A 19,807-nucleotide genomic window follows, 5' to 3' on the forward strand; every position below is an offset into this window, starting at 1 on the left:
TCATTTCAGGCCATGCCTACCTCTCAACACCGCAATACAAAGGACCTGTCCGCTGGCTGGCACTTCCTGTACAAGTACTTTCAGGTTAATCTTATAGTTTAAAGCTGCACATTCATTTTCACCTCTTAACAGGTACCTGTACTTAGTCTTAATTCCAAAATCTGTTGTATACATCTGTTTGGTCATCTTGTTGGTTTCAGGCCGCAGCTCCATTGTATAACATATTATTGTTTACTTTCTTATCGATACAGGTAATTTTTCACCTATAACAAAGGCCAGTAATTAGGGCCATATCTGTTGTATATATCTCCTATGCATGATGGTTTAGGGCCACAGATCCATTGTTTTCCTATATTATTGCCTACTTTTTACCGTTACATCTTTTTTATATTTATTTTCGTTGCTTTGCTTTACAATTTATGTTAACCTGACAGTTTAAGGCTGCAGGTAATTTTTCATTTATTAATAAGGCTGCTGTTTAAGGCAAGTATCTGTTGCTTATATCTCCTATGTTGTCTGGCGGTTTAGTGCTCGGATCGGGGATTATACTATATTATTGATTGCCTACTCTTTTACCGGTACGTTGTCTTATTTTATGGTGTGTTGCTTTGCCGTACAATTTATGTTTACCTGACAGTTTTAGGCTGCAAGCAAACGTTTCACCTTTTAACAAGGCTGTTTATTAAAGCCATTATTTGTTGGATATATCCCCTATGTTGTATGACAGTTTAAGGCCGCAGATACATGTTGTTTGTTTTTTTCTTCATGATTGCTTACTCCTTTAAGTGGGCATCTTTACTTTTGTTGTTTTGCTGTAAAAGTTACGTTTCCCTGACAGTTAAAGGCTGCAGGTAGTCTTTCACCAGTTTTACTAGCGCTTTTACTTTATACAAATATTGGTTGTTTTATGTCTGACTGGTTAAGGTCGCAGCTCCAATTATTTACATATAGGTCTAAGTCAATTTTGTTGACAATTAGGTTAAGCAGTTCTTATTAACACTGCTTTTTTCTGGCAGTGTTTTTCTTATGGAGCATACACATATAATTAAGTTATGCTTATTCTAGTGATCGTTGAACACCAATCCTATTGTTTTCAATTAATTTACTTCACTAGGTTTTATAATTTGTTATTAATTAGCAGATGGATGATTTAAGCCTAGGGGCTCTTAACAAATCAAAGCTTATAATGCTTATTTGTCCTTAATTTTCACATATCTGACCTTAATCGTAATGCTACGTTTATATTCATTCAGGAGCAACTACCCCCTTTTCGAATTGCGGTCCTCTCCCGTACTTCATGGGCGGCGGGGTTCCCGCTCCGGTCCCCTTTGTGGCGTGTTTTTACCACCCATTATGCCTTTCTGGAAAGAATCTGTTCTATTTTTATCTTTTTTATGGCATTTTATAATAAATGCCCGTTTTCAATCAACAATATTGTGTTTGTTCTTTCCTTCAAGTCATACGAGTCCGTCCGGTCTATGACCTTTTCATTACCACGAGGACAATACATAAATAATATTTTATGCACACATAAAAGATTTTATGTCATTGTACGATTTCTTAATTGTTGAACATTATATTGGTCCAAGCCTTATATTTAATTACTTGTGTATAACCTCAGTGTGGGGTCACATGGGCTCTTTTAACCAATCAAATTCAGTGTTGGCCATTGTGGCCCTTTGTATCCTTTTAGACTAACGAGGAATCCAATATGGTCGAAATTAACAACCCACCTCCACCCCTTCTCCGCCATAAGGTTTTGACTCCCGTACTATGTATGTTTTTACCTGTGTGTAAAACACATTTGTTTCTTATTTTACTGTTATACGCATCAAATATTTTTCTTTTATACTTATTTTGGGCGTGTTTTTCCCGCCGTCATCACATTCAAATTCTTGTTTTTGTATGTGTATATACGCGTGGCGTGTTTTTACCACCCATTATGCCTTTCTGGAAAGAATCTGTTCTATTTTTATCTTTTTTATGGCATTTTATAATAAATGCCCGTTTTCAATCAACAATATTGTGTTTGTTCTTTCCTTCAAGTCATACGAGTCCGTCCGGTCTATGACCTTTTCATTACCACGAGGACAATACATAAATACACATAATGTACATGATACTGATAAACAAATGCATGGTAAATCTGTTCTACAACTGAATATCACATTATGTATTAAGTAAATAATAAGCACTTTAAGCTTAGCCACGGATGTTAGGACCATACATGCCAGATGTCCCAATCTCGGTGCAACAGTTCCACTTATTGGGCGTTTGTCCCGAAATGAGAAATTTGTCCCGACATTTGTAAAGATACCATTTACATGCTATAAGTTCACAATGAAATTTGATATTCAAGCCATATGACGTCTGTCTGGCTAAAACTTACCATAGCAACTTCTACTACCGGTACTTGAATGCACCAGTGTAGTGTTTGACACTTATAAACAATTCATCTGCAAATTATTGATCTCATCAGGCATTCTCACTTTGGTGTTTTTTATAGGGGTCACTAGTTGCTATTGATATATGTATTGTTCTGGCCCAATCGAGTCAAAAGATACCCTATGTATTATTCCACTTGAAGATAAAATTAACCTGTCAAAACAACCATTTTTTATATCAATCAAATTGAATTCTGACCAATACACATTGGGGTTTCACATATATTTACTGTTGTTTTGACTGATTTTCAAGAAAATAGTTTGTACATATTGCATCAATCCAAATTAAGATTTAAATGACCATGGCCTTGACACGTGCAGATCATGCTATGTAATATGATTTACTGGTACACCTTTAAAGGAAATGCCATGACCTAATTGGATATCAAATCAAGGCATAAGGGATACCCCACATTTTATGTTATGGAATAAGGTGTGTAAACTCCGGGAAATTGAAAACATTTGTGTTAATGACATTTTTAAACACATTTATTAGCAATCTCGGCCAGATGTAAATGGTTTGTGCTAATTAATATACTGACTACTGACAAGTAAAGATGGAAAGATTGATCTTTTTACGTGTCCTGGCAAGGTCAAATGTCCCAAAAATTTGTATAGAGTGTAACGAATAAGACCTGAAAAATTCTGGCATGTATGGTGAGGACAGTCTACATGGCCCTGACAATGTCAGGCCAGCGTGTGACATGCTGACAAGCTTGCTTTATCCGACACATTTACACACAACTGATCACATATATCTGTGTTAATATTTCAGGAGTGTGTCTCTGACACATATGCAAACAGGGAGCTCTACAGGACAGTCAAATAACATGCTTGCAACATGACGCACATCAGGACCATGCAAAACAGTCTGCGTTCATAACATATTTGTACCTCTTTTAATTAAGTGTATAAGCTTAGTACAGTAAAGTTAAACTAGATAGAAGTTTACTAGTAGATGTGGATAAAATACTGGATGAAACATGTGGCCTGTGTAGTTAAGCAACCTAAAAATCGACCACCCACACAATGCGACAACTAATGCCGATACAGGGTGATCACAATACATCACGGAGTGTATATTGAAACGAGATGAATCGAGTATTTGACCCTTACTGTAGTAAATTCAATCTTATGCAAAAACTATTCATCCGATTTTATTGGTTTAAACGTTATCTTGTTGCTTATTAATTCCTCTTTCAAAAAAATATAACTTTTAGTATATTCCCGTTGTTATTAATGGATTTATAGCGAGTTAAACACAAGAAATACACATTTTATGTTTTACCACCGCGCATTTTAACGTGTTGTGGCTATTGATTTTTTACAATCAGTGTACAGCGAAGCGCCGAGGTTATACATTTTGATGTACCCACTCACGTCTTTTGTTAAATTATAGTTTCATTTCTCGGCCGATTTTGACAAATTATATATCATTAGAAAGCTTACGTTACGTAGTAAACAGATATACAAATATATATTAAGTTTTTCTTCTGATTTCGACAGCCTGGCGAGTTATAAATTTAACTTTTGCAAATATCATACCGTTTTGGAGTTTTAGAATCTAGATTTACGGTTGACATGTTCGTACTTAATACCAATTTGTAGCGTTTATATTTGGAGTTCAGTTTTAAAAATTACATCTTGCTTCGGAGAGTAGAATTCTGTATACGATAGAAAAAAAAAATTGTTTAAAAACGAAAGTAATTAAGGAATGAAGGCGGAAAAAAGTAGCGCGCGTTCCTAACGCACTGAACTGATGCTACGGTCTTGGCGATTATGCTTTTGTTTAGAAACCGGCCATTGAATTTCCTTTGCCATATTATTAGATTTTTATGGAATATATTGTAGTATTTTGTTCACGGAACATATCAATAAAGCTCATTATAAATGAATTTTAATAAATTAACGATTTCAGCTCTCGTTTATACCACAGAAAGGGTGTTAAATTTATGATGAAACAGCGTATATAACGGACCCTCTCGATATTATTCGGCTTTGCATGCATACTTGAAATAAATGGGTGTCAAAAACATTCATCGTTTGATGTTTATTATCAACGAGGTAATTATGTATAATTGCTTGAAATGTTATTTATCTTAAATTATCAATTGATTAAAGATTCTTGAAAATCACGGTCGGTGTTACGCGGGTCATTTCGTATTTTGACATCAGGGCATCATGTCCAACTAGTCAAAATCAGATTTTTTTCACTGGGAAGATGACGGCTTAGATTTAGACAGGCAGACAGATAGTTTATTCAGACTTATACAACAGTACATCGTCTTTAACTCAAGAATACAAATTATTTTTAGACGAATTGTTAGGTGATTACACATATAGCAGTGATGATTCTGAGAATGTTGCCATGTTTCTTATCCATGTAATCTAGAGTCCGTGGTTTGAGCATTTTTATCGCGGTGTTCAATAAAAGATATCTCAATAATCTTGTTTATTGATAGATCTATGGCTTTATTGCCCCTGTGTTCAGCACAAACCAATTATCTCGTTATGATCAGATACTGTGCCGACCAATACTAAATAACACTATGGTGTCATACGCCACAGCAGGGACCTATACTTGTATATCGGTCCCTAACCACAGGTGGCAATGTCTGGTCAGTTTACACTTTTTATGATACCTCAATGTCTTCTCGTGGTATTAGAGGTCATTTCTTGGAGTAATGTAACGCCAATTACACAATTTTGCGTTTATAAGATATGTAGCGTATTGAAAACATTTATAGTCATCTGCCCATACAGATTGCCATAAACTAAATACTGTATAGATGTCAGCCAGCTTAATCATAATAATTATAAGTGCTTAATACCTATACATGTACATTTTAAACATTTAAAAAATCTAATACTTAACATTTAACGTATTTAGCGGGTACCGGTAAAAAACTCCGTCATTTCGTAGTCCTATAAAGAGTGTATGGTAGTGTACGGAACAACATGATTAAAAACAGCATTCTCATTTGACCACAACGGCGTTAAATAATCTTTCCGAAAAATACAAATAATACAGAGTTATAATTTAGAATTCTATATATTTATAACTCTGATAACTTATAAAGATATTTCAATATACATGCATAGACAGTTGACCGTGATTTTCAAGAATCTTTAAATAATTTTAATTAATTGATAATTTATGGTTAATAACCTTTCATATAATTTTACATAATTACCTTTTTGATAATAAACAACAAACGATGAATGTTTTGACACTCATTATATTTGAAGTATGCAAAGCCCAAAAATATCAAGAGGGTCCGCTATATACGCTGTTTCATCATAAAATTATAACCCTTTCTGTGTTATGATCAAGAGCTGAAATCGTTGATTTATTAAGCTTCATTAATACTTTGTTTTATTGATATGTCTCTAGAACAAAATATTTCAATATATTCCATAAAAAAATATAATAATCATGGCAAAGGAAATTCAATGGCCGGTATCTAAACAAAAGCATAATCGCCATCAGTTCGGTTCGTTAGGACCGCGCGCTACTTATTTCCGCCTTCATTCCTTACTTGCTTTCATTTTTAAACCATTTTTTTTTCTATCATATACAGAATTCTATTCTCCTAAGCAAGATGTTATTTTTAAAACTGAACTCCAAATATAAACGCTACAAATCGGTATAAAGTACGAACATGTCAACCGTAAATCTAGATTCTAAAACTCCAAAACGGTATGATATTTGCAAAAGTTAAAGTTATAACTCGCCAGGCTGCCAAAATCAGAAGAAAAACTTAATATATATTTATATATCTGAACACTACGTTACGTAAGCTTTCTAATGATATATAATTTGTCAAAATCGGCCTAGAAATGAAACTATAATTTAAAAAAATGCGTGAGTGGGTACATCAAATGTATATCATCGGCGCTTCGATAAAAGATCGATAGTTACGACACGGTCACATGACTTAGACACAACAAGATATTTGGCGTAATGGTCCCATTTCTTATCCGTGAAATCTAGAGTCCGTGAATACATGTAGCTCTGAAGTGATGACCAATTCCCGATATAGGATGATCACAATACGTGTAGCTCTGAGGTGATGAGCAAAGCACTATATATTATGATCACAATACATGTAGCTCTGAAGTGACGACCAATGCGGGATATAGGGTGATAACAATACATGTAGCTCTGAAGTGATAACCGATGCCCAATATAGGGTGATCACAATATGTGTAGCTCATAAGTGAGGACCAATGTTGGATATAGTATGATCACAATACATGTAGCTCTGAAGTGATAACTAATGCCAGATATAGGATGGTCACAATACATGTAGCTCTGAAGTGAGGACTTATGCAGGATATAGGGTGATCACAATACATATAGCTCTGAAGTGATGACCAATGCCGGATATTGGGTAATCACAATACATATAGCTCTGAAGTGATGACCGAAGCCGGATATAGAATGATCACAATACATGTAGCTCTGAAGTGATGACCAATGCCGGATATAGGAAGATGACAATACATGTAGCTCTGAAGTAGAGCTTGATGCTGGATATAGAGTGATGACAATACATGTTGCTCTGTAGTGGAGACTGATGCCGGATATAGGGTGATCACAATACAGGTAGCTCTGAAGTGATGACCAATGCCGGATATAGGAAGATGACAATACATGTAGCTCTGAAGTAGAGACTGATGCTGGATATAGAGTGATGACAATACATGTTGCTCTGTAGTGGAGACTGATGCCGGATATAGGGTGATGACAATACATGTAGCTCTAAAGTAGAGACTGATGCTGGATATAGAGTGATGACAATACATGTTGCTCTGTAGTGGAGACTGATGCCGGATATAGGGTGATCACAATACAGGTAGCTCTGAAGTGATGACCAATGCTGGATATAGGGTGATCACAATATATGTAGCTCTGAAGTGACGACCGACGCCGGATATATGGTGATCACAATACATGTAGATATGAATTTAAGACTAATGCGGGATATAGGGTGGTCACAATACATGTAGATCTAAAGTGATGACCAATGCCGGATATAGGAAGATGACAATACATGTTGCTCTGAAGTGGGACTGATGCCGGATATGAATGATGACCATACATGTATCTATGAAGTGACGACCAATGCGGGATATAGGGTCATCACAATTAATGTAGCTCTTAAATGCTGAAGGTGAGCTATAAAAAAAGCTTTCTTACTATAACACAAAATAAAACCATGCAGCCTTTGCATGTTAAATATTTCAATACTTGTTAAATTAGCCTGAAACTTAGCCTTGTATTTACCCAAGTTTAGTTTTCAAAACGTCCATCTTCTCCACAGAGGGTGGGAACAAGTCTGGTAGCTCATCCACTGTGATGCACTGCACTTCAATGTAACGTGATGCCACTTTCCGATACCTGGAAATCTGTTAAATGTATACCAAATTACAATGAGGTATTTTTTGTCATAACCTTTGAAGATACAAGAGGCATACAGGCCCTAAAGAGACCCAAAGGAACAAGCAAATTAGTTGAATTGATATCCCTCGCCAATATGCTTCTTGACACAAAAGTGTTATATATTACACTCAAAAAAACATTTTTTCAAGATACAAAGGGCCATAACTCCGCTATTAACAGGTGGTGTACAATGCCATTTGACGTGCATCATCCTCTTATTCATATATATAGTCATACCAAGTTTCAATGAAATCCACCAAAGCACTTCCAAGATATGGCTCCGGACGGACGGACGGAAAGACGGAAGGACGGAAAGACGGACAACGCCAAAACAATATCCCTCTTCCTATGGCGGGGGATAATAACTAAGCTATTCTCAAAGGGTGCAGTTCACAGTCATTAAAGTACATAATGAAATATGATTACATTTTTGTATTTGTTTTCTAGACACATTTTTATTTTCAAACATTTTCTGAACAAGTTTCAGGAAGATTTGACTTTATACGTCACTTCTTAAGTGCAAAGAAAATTTACCTCAATTGACCCAGTTTTAAACTCAGCCATGTTCAGATCAAAGCTACATGAAGAAGGGTCTAAAATGTGTCTACGAGTGTGTCACAATAACAAATCTTTACAAAAGCCATACAAGAAAAACTGCCCCAACCTCTGGCAGCAATATTTGTCAACACACTGGCACCTTTCTCCAACTTGGCTGAGTTATCACTAGAATCAATGTTCTGACCAAGTTTTAGGAAGATTTAAAACAAGAGGGCCTAAAAGTCCCAAAGTCGCTCACCTGAGATAAAAAGAAATGACCTGTTCTTTACAGCCCAAGATATCAATGGAACAAATGTTCTAACCAAGTGTCATGAAGAATGAACAACAAATGGCCTCCCTGACGGCCATGTTTTTTAACAGACCTGAACCATTTTTGAACTCTTCCAAGATGTGTCCAAATTTCATGAAGATTGGGCAAAAATGTTTCTTCTAGACTGTTCACATGTTTTCACTATATACATATAAGGAAAACTGCCCCACCCCCTGGTGGCCATGTTTTTCCACTGATCACGACCATTTTCAAACTCGTCCGAGACATCCACATAACTAATCTTTTGAAATTTTTTTATGATGATTAGGCAAAAAATGTGACTTCAAGAGTGTTCACAAGCTTTTTTACTATATAAATATAAGGAAAAAGACCCCCTTTTGGCGGCCATGTTTTTTTTACCGATCAAAACCATTTTCAAACTCAACTGTCGTATCCAGAAAACAAATGTTCTGACCAAATTTCATGAAGATTGGGAAAAAATATGTGTCTTCTAGACTGTTCACATGTTTTCACTATATACATATAGAGAAAACTGCCTCACCCCCTGGCGGCCATGTTTTTCCACCCATCATGACCATTTTCGAACTCGTCCGAGATATCTATAAAATCGATGTTTAGAATTTTTTTAATGATGATTAGGCAAAAAATGTGACTTCAAGAGTGTTCACAAGCTTTTTTTACTATATAAATATAAGGAAAATGCCCCCAACCCCTGGCGGCCATTTTTTTACCGATCCGAACCATTTTGGAACTCAACTGTCATATCCAGAAAACACATGTTCTGACCAAATTTCATGAAGATTGGACCAAAAATGTGACTTCTAGAGTGTTTACATGTTTTCACTATATACATATAGAGAAAACTGCCATGCCCCTGGCGGCCATGTTTTTTCACCGATCTGGACCATTTATGAACTCATCCGAGATATCAATGATTCCAATGTTTTGGCCAAGTTTCATGATGATTGGGCCAAAATTGTGACTTCTAGAGTGTTCACAATGCTTCTATATAGCCATAAAAGAAATACTGCCCCGCCCCGTGGCAGCCATGTTTTTCAACGGACCGGAACCATTTTTGAACTGAACCAACATATCATTTAGACAAACATTTTGGCAAAGTTACATGAAGATTGGGCATTAAATGTGACTTCTATAGTGTTCACAAGCTTTTTTTTTTTTACCTAGCAACCTAGTTTTTGACCCAGCATGACCCAGTTTCGAACTCAGTCGAGGTATCAATGGGACAAATGTTCTGACCAAGTTTCATGAAGATCAGAAAACAAATGTGGCCTCTAGAGTGTTCACAAGGCAAAATATTGACGCCGCACGACGGACAAAAGGCGATCACAAATGCTCACCATCAGCACAACTGAGCACGTTGTGCTCAGGTGAGCTAAACAGTAACTTCTAGAGTGTATTTTTTTTTCAATTTAACCTACTGACCTAGGCAAAGTTTTCAACTTAGACCAAATTTCATTGGGAAAATATTCAGACTAAGTGTCATGAAGAATTAAAACTTAATTTGGCCAATAAAGCAATTACAACGTGTACAAGGTTTCACTACAGCCGATGGTCAGGAAAACTGTCCCACCCTATGTCAGACACGTTTTTAAACAAAAAAGAACCATTTTCAAACTATATTAGGACAAATGTACTGAATTAGTTTCATGAAGATTGGAATAAAAATGTGACCTTTAAAGTTTAAACAGGCAGTCATGTTTTATGAACCACAACTATTGCAAAAATTGACAAAAAAGAACAGGTGTTATGGTAAAGGTTCATGAGATTGGACTCGAAATATGACCTCTACAGTATTCACAATGTTTCAATATAGTCATATAAGGAAAACTCTCCCTCCCTCTTGGGTGTGTGGGGATGTGTAATTTGAACAATCACAACCACTTGCCAAATCAGCCTAGTAATCATAAGAACAAATTGTTTGACCAAGTTTCATCAAGATTTGACTAAATGTGTAAAGAGATTTAACAAGGTTGTATTATAATTTTATAAGGAAAACTGCCTTGACCCTGGTTGTCATGTTATTTTGATGAACCAGAACCATTTTTTAACTATGTAATCATTGGAACAAATGTTCTGACCAAGTTTAATAAAGACTTGACAATAAATTGGACCTCTAGAGAGTATGCTAGTTTTCTCTTTAGTTTAAACTAGAGTCCTAGCTTCTGAACTCACATGACCCAGTTCCAGTTTCAAACTCAGCCATTAGATAGCAATATGAAAAATGTTCTGACATATTTTCATGAAGATTGAAAAGTGTGACTTGTACAGTGTTCACAGGAAACTGTTGAAGAAGGACAATGCATGTATAAACAAGAGCACCGCCTTGCGGGTGCAGACCGCTCATCTATTTTCTTTTTAAAGGTGAAGGGTCTCTCATTTTCAATCACAAAGGAGGGAGGGGTGGAGTGAAGAGGGGTGTATAGTGTGGGGGTGTGGACATTTATTACATTATCTTCCAAAAATGCGAAAAAAAGAAAAAAAAACAAGGGCTGTTTGTAAAACATGCATGCCCCCTATATGGGCTCTAAGTTGTAGTGACAGCCATTTTGTAAATATGTTTTTTGTCACTGTGACCTTGACCTTTGACCTAGTGACCTGAAAATCAATAGGGGTCATCTGCGAGTCATGATCAATGTACCTATGAAGTTTCATGATCCTAGCCATAAGCTTTCCTGAGTTATCATCAGGAAACCATTTTACTATTTCGGGTCACTGTGACCTTGACCTTTGACCTAGTGACCTGAAAATCAATAGGGGTCATCTGCCAGTCATGATCAATGTACCTATCAAGTTTCATGATCCTAGGCATAAGCGTTCTTGAGTTATCATCCGGAAACCATTTTACTATTTCGGGTCACCGTGACCTTGACCTTTGACCTAGTGACCTGAAAATCAATAGGGGTCTTCTGCTAGTCATGATCAATCTACCTATGAAGTTTCATGATTCTAGGCATAAGCGTTCTTGAATTATCATCCGGAAACCATTTTACTTTTTCGGGTCACAGTGACCTTGACCTTTGACCTAGTGACATCAAAATCAATAGGGGTCATCTGTGAGTCATGATCAATGTACCTATGAAGTTTCATGATCCTAGGCCTAAGCGTTCTTGAGTTATCGTTTGACAACCACCTGGTGGACGGACAGACCGACCGACAGACCGACATGAGCAAAGCAATATACCCCCTCTTCTTCGAAGGGGGGCATAAAAAAAAAAATCGGGGTTGGGGGGGGATGGGGGGTGGGGTGGGGGTGGGGGGGGATTCTTGGGTGCGATGGTTGGACGGTATTTCAAACATAAAATAATAAAAATAAATATTTGTGTTTTTATTAACCGTTTCAAAAAAAAAAAAATTGGGGGGGGGAGGGGGTTGAGGTGGGGGGGGGGGGGGTATAGTGTGAGGGTGTGGTGGTAATTTGTAAGATGATATTAAAAGAAAAAAAAATTAGGGGGGGGTTCGGGTGGGGGGAGGGGATTCGTGAGTGCGATGGTTGGACGATATTTCAAACATAAAATAATAAAAATAAATAGTTTTGTTTTTTAACCGTTTAAAAAAAAATTGGGGAGGGGGTAGGGTGGGGACGGGGTATAGTGTGAGGGTGTGGTGGTCATTTGTGAGATGATCTTAAAAAAAAAAAAAAAAAAAAAAAAAAATAGGGGGGGGGAAAGGGGGGGAAAGGGGGGGCACGGGCGATGGTTTGGGTGAAGTCTATTGTGGTATGTCAGGTAAGAGTAGTTTTGTCAAAGTATCAATCAAATCTAATCATAAATAAAGAAGTTATGGCAATTTTAGCAAAATTTAATAATTTGACCTTGAGAGTCAAGGTCATTCAAAGGTCAAGGTAAAATTCAACTTGCCAGGTACAGTAACCTCATGATAGCATGAAAGTATTTGAAGTTTGAAAGCAATAGCCTTGATACTTTAGAAGTAAAGTGGATTGAAACACAAAATTTAACCATATATTCAAAGTTACTAAGTCAAAAAAGGGCCATAATTCCGTAAAAATGACATCCAGAGTTATGCAACTTGTCCTTTTACTGTACCCTTATGATAGTTTGCGAGTGTTCCAAGTATGAAAGCAATATCTATGATACTTTAGGGGTAAAGTGGACCAAAAAACAAAACTTAACTAAATTTTCAAGTATAAAGGGCCCATAATTCCGTCAAAATGCCAGTCAGAGTTACATAACTTTTCCTGCACAGTCCCCTTACGATAGTTAATAAGTGTTGCAAGTATGAAAGCAATAGCTTTGATACTGTAGGAATAAAGTGGACCTAAACACAAAACTTAACCAAATTTTCAATTTTCTAAGTATAACAAGGGCCACATTGGCCCTAAATCGCTCACCTGAACAAATTTAATAGCCCTAGGCCCAATGGTAATTGACAAGAAGATTTTTAAAGTTTTCACTAAAAAGGTCCTTTATAAGCATATGTTCTATTCTGTGACCAAGGGGCAGGGTGAAATTTGACCCCTGGGACATTATTTGAACAAACTTGGTTGAGGACTATAAGATTTCACCACATACCAAATTTGGTAGCCCTAGGCCTTATGGTTATGGACAAGAAGATTTTCAAAGTTTTCACAAAATATGCAAAAACGTATAAACATGCAAAGTTCAACGAGCTCCTGCGGCCTTGTTTTTCGACGAAACAAATTTTCTTGAACAACTTTTTTAGGGGAGCCTTTAAGGATCATCCCTGTAAAATAATTGAAAATCCGACAAGCCGTTTCTGACAAGAAGATTTTTTAAGGTTTTGACCATATAATGGGCATGGCGGCCAGCTTGGTTATGTGACCAAATTTTTTTTTAACAATTATTTTTTTCCCGTGACGTAAGGATGCTCCACATGAAATTTGGTTGAAATTGGCTCAATGGTTTAGGAGGAAAATATGATCTGCTCAGGTACGCTAAAAAGTGGACTTAAACATTGAGATAAAAGGAATTTTTGCTTGTTTTGAAGAGATTCCTCTTTTTTCTCAAAATTGACAAGATATCATCGACTAAACAGGCAACCCATGTTCGCATAAGGAAAAGGGTAACTTGGAAAAAAATGGTATCCATTTAACCCTTTACCAATCAACATATTTTGGACTGAACAATTTCTCAATTTCCCACAATGATTCAACCCTACCAGAGCAATTTCCTAAGCAATAATCACCTCCCATTTTAAAGGAAAAATAATTTCTCATCAACAAAACTACAGCATTAATTGATTTCTGGTAGTTAACCCTTTTCCAAATTGAAAGAGGTTGCAGACGACAAATTAAATTATAATGGAATAAGAAGAAACTGATTTAATAGGGTAGGAAGCATTGTGATGAGAGGAGAAAATTATTATTTCAGCAATTTCTCCTTTTATTTCAACGATTTCCACAGTCACAAACATTTGCAGAAAGAATTAACTGTTTTGGGTTAAGGGTTTATGAGAATTGCCAGTGTTTGATTATGCAATAGTGTATGTATGGGGGGATATGCTTTGATTTTGGAAGAGTCTAAATTAATGTAAAAGGGCTAAAAGACATCATAAATTGAAACAACTTCTTAATTGATGTAGAGTTATGCAATTGAAGTTGAAATCATTGAGATACAAGAAATCTTTGCTTGTTTTGAACAGATTTATCTTTTTTCTCAAAATTCTCAAAATATCATCAGCTGATGAGGCATCAAGTGTTTGCATTAGGAAAAGGGTAACTAACTGGCTGGGTTAAGAGAAACTTGGCCTGTAGCCAGCCAATCCTTAATTCTCATAGCACTATTAATGGGAAAAAAGGGTACACTATAATTATTTCTAAATCTGCCATCTCAAGGAGATAATTCTGGAATTAATGGTCCGATGTTGCTCATTTTCGATAGGGCTCGAGTCTTCATTGATATGAAGACACTGTGCAAGTTTGGAAAGCATTGGATGAAAAATTTGGACTTTATTGCATCATAAACACCATTTTCTCAATTCAAGGGGAGGTAATTCTGTACTTCATGGACCAATAATGCTCATTTTTTGTAGGGTTTGTGTCCTCATTGATATAAAGACAATGTGCAAGTTTGGAAAGGATCGGACAAAAAATGTGGAAGATTTTTGAAAGTTTTCACAAAATAGGCAAAAACGAATAAACATGCAAAGTTCAAGAGCTCCTGCGGCCATGTTTTTTGACGAATCAAATTTCTTTGAACAACTTTTTCAGGGGAGCCTTCAAAGGTCATCCCTGTGAAATTTTTTGAAAATCTGATGAGCGGTTTCTGACAAGAAGATTTTTTAAGGTTTTTACCATATATGGTCATGGCGGCCATCTTGGTCATGTGATCAATTTTTTTTTAACAATTCTTTTGTCCCATGATCTAGGGATGCTCCACATGAAATATAGTTGAAATTGGCTCAATGGTTAAGTAGAAGAAGATGTTTACAAATTGTTTACAGACAGACAGACAGACGGACGGACGGACGGACGCCGGACGGTGAGTGATCACAATAGCTCACCCTGAGCTATTGCTCAGGTGAGCTAAAAAGGGCACATAATTCTGTCAAAATGCCAGTCAGAGTTACATTACTTTGCCTGCACAGTCCTTATGATAGTTAGTAAGTGTTGCAAGTATGAAAGCAATAGCTTTGATACTTAAGGAATAAAATGGACCTAAACACAAAACTTAACCAAAATTTTCAATTTTCTAAGTATAACAAGAGGGCCATGATGGCCCTGAATCGCTCACCTGACTAACCTTGCTTCATGAACTTAAATTTTATTAGACCCATATACAATCCCAAGCCAAATTTCATTAATTAATACATTCTGACAAAATTTCATTAAGACGTGATGAAAACTGTGACCTCTTTCATCTACACAAGGTTTTACTAGAATTTGCCCGGTGACCTAATTTTTGACCCCAGATGACCCATATACGATCCAAAATCAGATATTATCAAGATAAACATTCTGACCATATTTCATTAAGATCATATGAAAACTATGACCTCTATTGTCTTCACAAAGTTTTTCTATGATTTGACCTAGTTTTTGACCCCAGATGACCCTAATACAATCCCAACCCAGATTTCATCAAGATTAATATTCTGGCCAAATTTCATAAAGATTTAATGAAAACTGTGACCTCTACTGTCTACAAAAGTTTGTTTTTTTAATCTGACCTAGTTTTTGACCCTAGATGACCCAAAGTCAATCCCAATTCAGATTTTAACAAGACAAACATTCTGACTATATTTCAATAAAATCTGATGAAAACTGTGACCTCTATAGTCTACACAAGGTTTTTCTATTATTTGACCTAGTGCCTAGTTGCTGACCCCAGATGACCCAAATACAATCCAAACAGGGCTCCTCTTGCCCAAAAATTTATGTGGCCAACATTTTAGCCAAATGGAATTTTGTGTAGCCAAATTTTAGAAACTGTAGCCAAAGTTTTAGCAAAGCATTTGCAGGGGTCAAAGTTGGATATTTTGAAAATCCTGAACTTAAAGCTGGGGGCCAGGGGGCCGCAGGGCCCTCGGTGGGTCCAGGGGACAAGGGGGCCAGAGGCCCCCAGAAGCTCCTGGATTCGACACATTTAAAGGGTGCCTGTACCTGTTCTGGTGATTCTATTTTCTTAAAAAAACAACATACACATATATTTAAAAATCTTCATGTATTTGATAAAGAACACAAAGTTAGTCAAAAGGCAATTCATTCACATGCACCCTCTGTCTGGCATGGACTCGACTGCAGGTGTTGCTTTTGAAGAACCAGATAAAACCTGTAACAGTGGTTACAAATAATATTTTTCACACATACTTTAAAAAAGTCAATAATACATGTATAATTAATGCAGAATCAAATGTCACCATTTATATTCACAGAATCATGCTGCCAGAAGCCTCCACATACACCTAAGAAAATTGGGTATGGTGGCTTCTGCTAAACAGTTAAAATTGAAAATTTCAGCATGGGTTCCCCTAGTTTTTATCCCAATCGTTGTTTGAATGCTAAATAATTGTATCCTGGTGTGACCCAAATTTGACGATGTAACGGTTACATGAAGCAATATTTAGCAAATAATTTAAGAAATAATGAATGTTTAATAGCACAAAATAATAATTTTAAACTCGGCTGTATTACTTTGAAATGATTCCAAGACAATAATCATCCATTTAATCGATAAAAATAGAACATCGTCGAATTAAGGTGTCGGCGAATTTGGATTACGGTAGGTTGCCCATATTTGTTTTACAAAAAGTAAAAAAACAACATTTCTTGCTGCTGGGCTCATATGTACGGGACAATAAAACATTTTATTTAACTAAAAAAGACCTGTCCCAGTCAGCAAAAAATGGCGTATTTGATCGTATTTTCAATTACTGTTAAAATTCTTTTCCTGATTTATGCTTTATTCAAAGGTCAAAATGTTTTAAAAGCTCACAATCAATGAATCATACGTTATTAATATAAAAAAAATGGCAAATTTGCTAGATCTATCTTGCCGATTTTTGATGCAAAACAACCTAAACAGTAAACTTTAGCAACAGAAAATACGACCAAAGTCGGGGTGTTAGTGTAAAAAAATAAAAACCCCACCTGGTTGGTCTTGATGGTTCTTATATTCTTTATGTGATAAGGGCCCTCTGCGTGAGACGCAATGCCTTCTTCCCACAAGACTGATAATTCAGGTTTTTTTTACAAACTCCTCAAACCGCTTTTCCACAAAGCTTCCACTTTTATCAACCAGTTCACTACCCGCCCGTAGACTACAGCGGGGAATGGCCACCCATTATAAACTGTACGCTGAAGTTTCTTTAGCTACCAACAGGCAAGTATCTCGTTGCCATTTTTCTCAACTTAAGTCTAAACACAGCTTCCCATTCGGCATCAAATATATGCAAAAAGTACTCAAATTGATTTAAATCGGCAGCAATCTTTAATCTTTAATCAGATGTAATTGTTTATTTAATCCTCTACGATGTACGATTTGTTTACGATTTGTTTTCACATCAGTAATTTGTCTCGATGACCGGTGTTAATGCCGACTGCGTATTAAATTTTTCAGGTCAATAACACGGCGATGTATTCATGCACAGTCTACAGCTGAAAGCGGTTAATATCTGGGACGGCATGTCAGGAAAAAAATCAATACCGATAATTCGCATTGTTCATTAATTAAGCAACGATTAATAACACTTATCCTTTATGGATTTTCATGAAAGAAAAACCATAATAAAGAAAATTTTATTCTCTTTAATCTGATATATAAACAAGTTTGGAAAGAATTGGATGAAAAATTTGGACTTTATTGCATAAACACCATTTTCTCAATTCAAGGGGAGGTAATTCTGTACTTCATGGACCAATAATGCTCATTTTTTGTAGGGTTTGTGTCCTCATTGATATAAAGACAATGTGCAAGTTTGGAAAGGATCGGACAAAAAATGTGGAAGATTTTTGAAAGTTTTCACAAAATAGGCAAAAACGAATAAACATGCAAAGTTCAAGAGCTCCTGCGGCCATGTTTTTTGACGAATTAAATTTCTTTGAACAACTTTTTCAGGGGAGCCTTCAAAGGTCATCCCTGTGAAATTTTTTGAAAATCTGATGAGCGGTTTCTGACAAGAAGATTTTTTAAGGTTTTTACCATATATGGTCATGGCGGCCATCTTGGTCATGTGATCAAATTTTTTTTAACAATTCTTTTGTCCCATGATCTAGGGATGCTCCACATGAAATATAGTTGAAATTGGCTCAATGGTTAAGTAGAAGAAGATGTTTACAAATTGTTTACAGACAGACAGACAGACGGACGGACGGACGGACGCCGGACGGTGAGTGATCACAATAGCTCACCCTGAGCTATTGCTCAGATGAGCTAAAAAGGGCACATAATTCTGTCAAAATGCCAGTCAGAGTTACATTACTTTGCCTGCACAGTCCCCTTATGATAGTTAGTAAGTGTTGCAAGTATGAAAGCAATAGCTTTGATACTTAAGGAATAAAATGGACCTAAACACAAAACTTAACCAAAATTTTCAATTTTCTAAGTATAACAAGAGGGCCATGATGGCCCTGAATCGCTCACCTGACTTACCTTGCTTCATGAACTTAAATTTTATTAGACCCATATACAATCCCAAGCCAAATTTCATTGATTAATACATTCTGACAAAATTTCATTAAGACGTGATGAAAACTGTGACCTCTTTCATCTACACAAGGTTTAACTAGAATTTGCCCGGTGACCTAATTTTTGACCCCAGATGACCCATATACGAATCCAAAATCAGATATTATCAAGATAAACATTCTGACCATATTTCATTAAGATCATATGAAAACTATGACCTCTATTGTCTTCACAAAGTTTTTCTATGATTTGACCTAGTTTTTGACCCCAGATGACCCTAATACAATCCCAACCCAGATTTCATCAAGATTAATATTCTAGCTAGTTGCTGACCCCAGATGACCAAAATACAATCCAAACAGGGCTCCTCTTGCCCAAAAATTTATGTGGCCAACATTTTAGCCAAATGGAATTTTGTGTAGCCAAATTTAAGAAACTGTAGCCAAAGTTTTAGCAAAGCATTTGCAGGGGTCAAAGTTGGATATTTTGAAAATCCTGAACTTAAAGCTGGGGGCCAGGGGGCCTCAGGGCCCTCGGTGGGTCCAGGGGACAAGGGGGCCAGAGGCCCCCAGAAGCTCCTGGATTCGACACATTTAAAGGGTGCCTGTACCTGTTCTGGTGATTCTATTTTCTTAAAAAAACAACATACACATATATTTAAAAATCTTCATGTATTTGATAAAGAACACAAAGTTAGTCAAAAGGCAATTCATTCACATGCACCCTCTGTCTGGCATGGACTCGACTGCAGGTGTTGCTTTTGAAGAACCAGATAAAACCTGTAACAGTGGTTACAAATAATATTTTTCACACATACTTTAAAAAAGTCAATAATACATGTATAATTAATGCAGAATCAAATGTCACCATTTATATTCACAGAATCATGCTGCCAGAAGCCTCCACATACACCTAAGAAAATTGGGTATGGTGGCTTCTGCTAAACAGTTAAAATTGAAATTTT

General features: G+C 36.4%; 1 protein-coding gene across 1 annotated transcript in view; it reads right to left on the bottom strand.

Annotated features, from left to right (window-relative positions):
- LOC127843606 (protein unc-13 homolog D-like) overlaps window positions 1-19,807 on the bottom strand; it is a 156,571-nt gene that overhangs the window by 64,693 nt on the left and 72,071 nt on the right. Inside the window, exon 12 of the mRNA XM_052373295.1 lies at window positions 7,735-7,856. Within this exon, the coding sequence (XP_052229255.1) occupies window positions 7,735-7,856 (122 nt within the window). The remainder of the gene's footprint in view (window positions 1-7,734; window positions 7,857-19,807) is intronic.

This window comes from Dreissena polymorpha, chromosome 1 (assembly GCF_020536995.1).
Source record: "Dreissena polymorpha isolate Duluth1 chromosome 1, UMN_Dpol_1.0, whole genome shotgun sequence".
Classification (NCBI taxonomy): Eukaryota; Metazoa; Mollusca; class Bivalvia; order Myida; family Dreissenidae; genus Dreissena; species Dreissena polymorpha.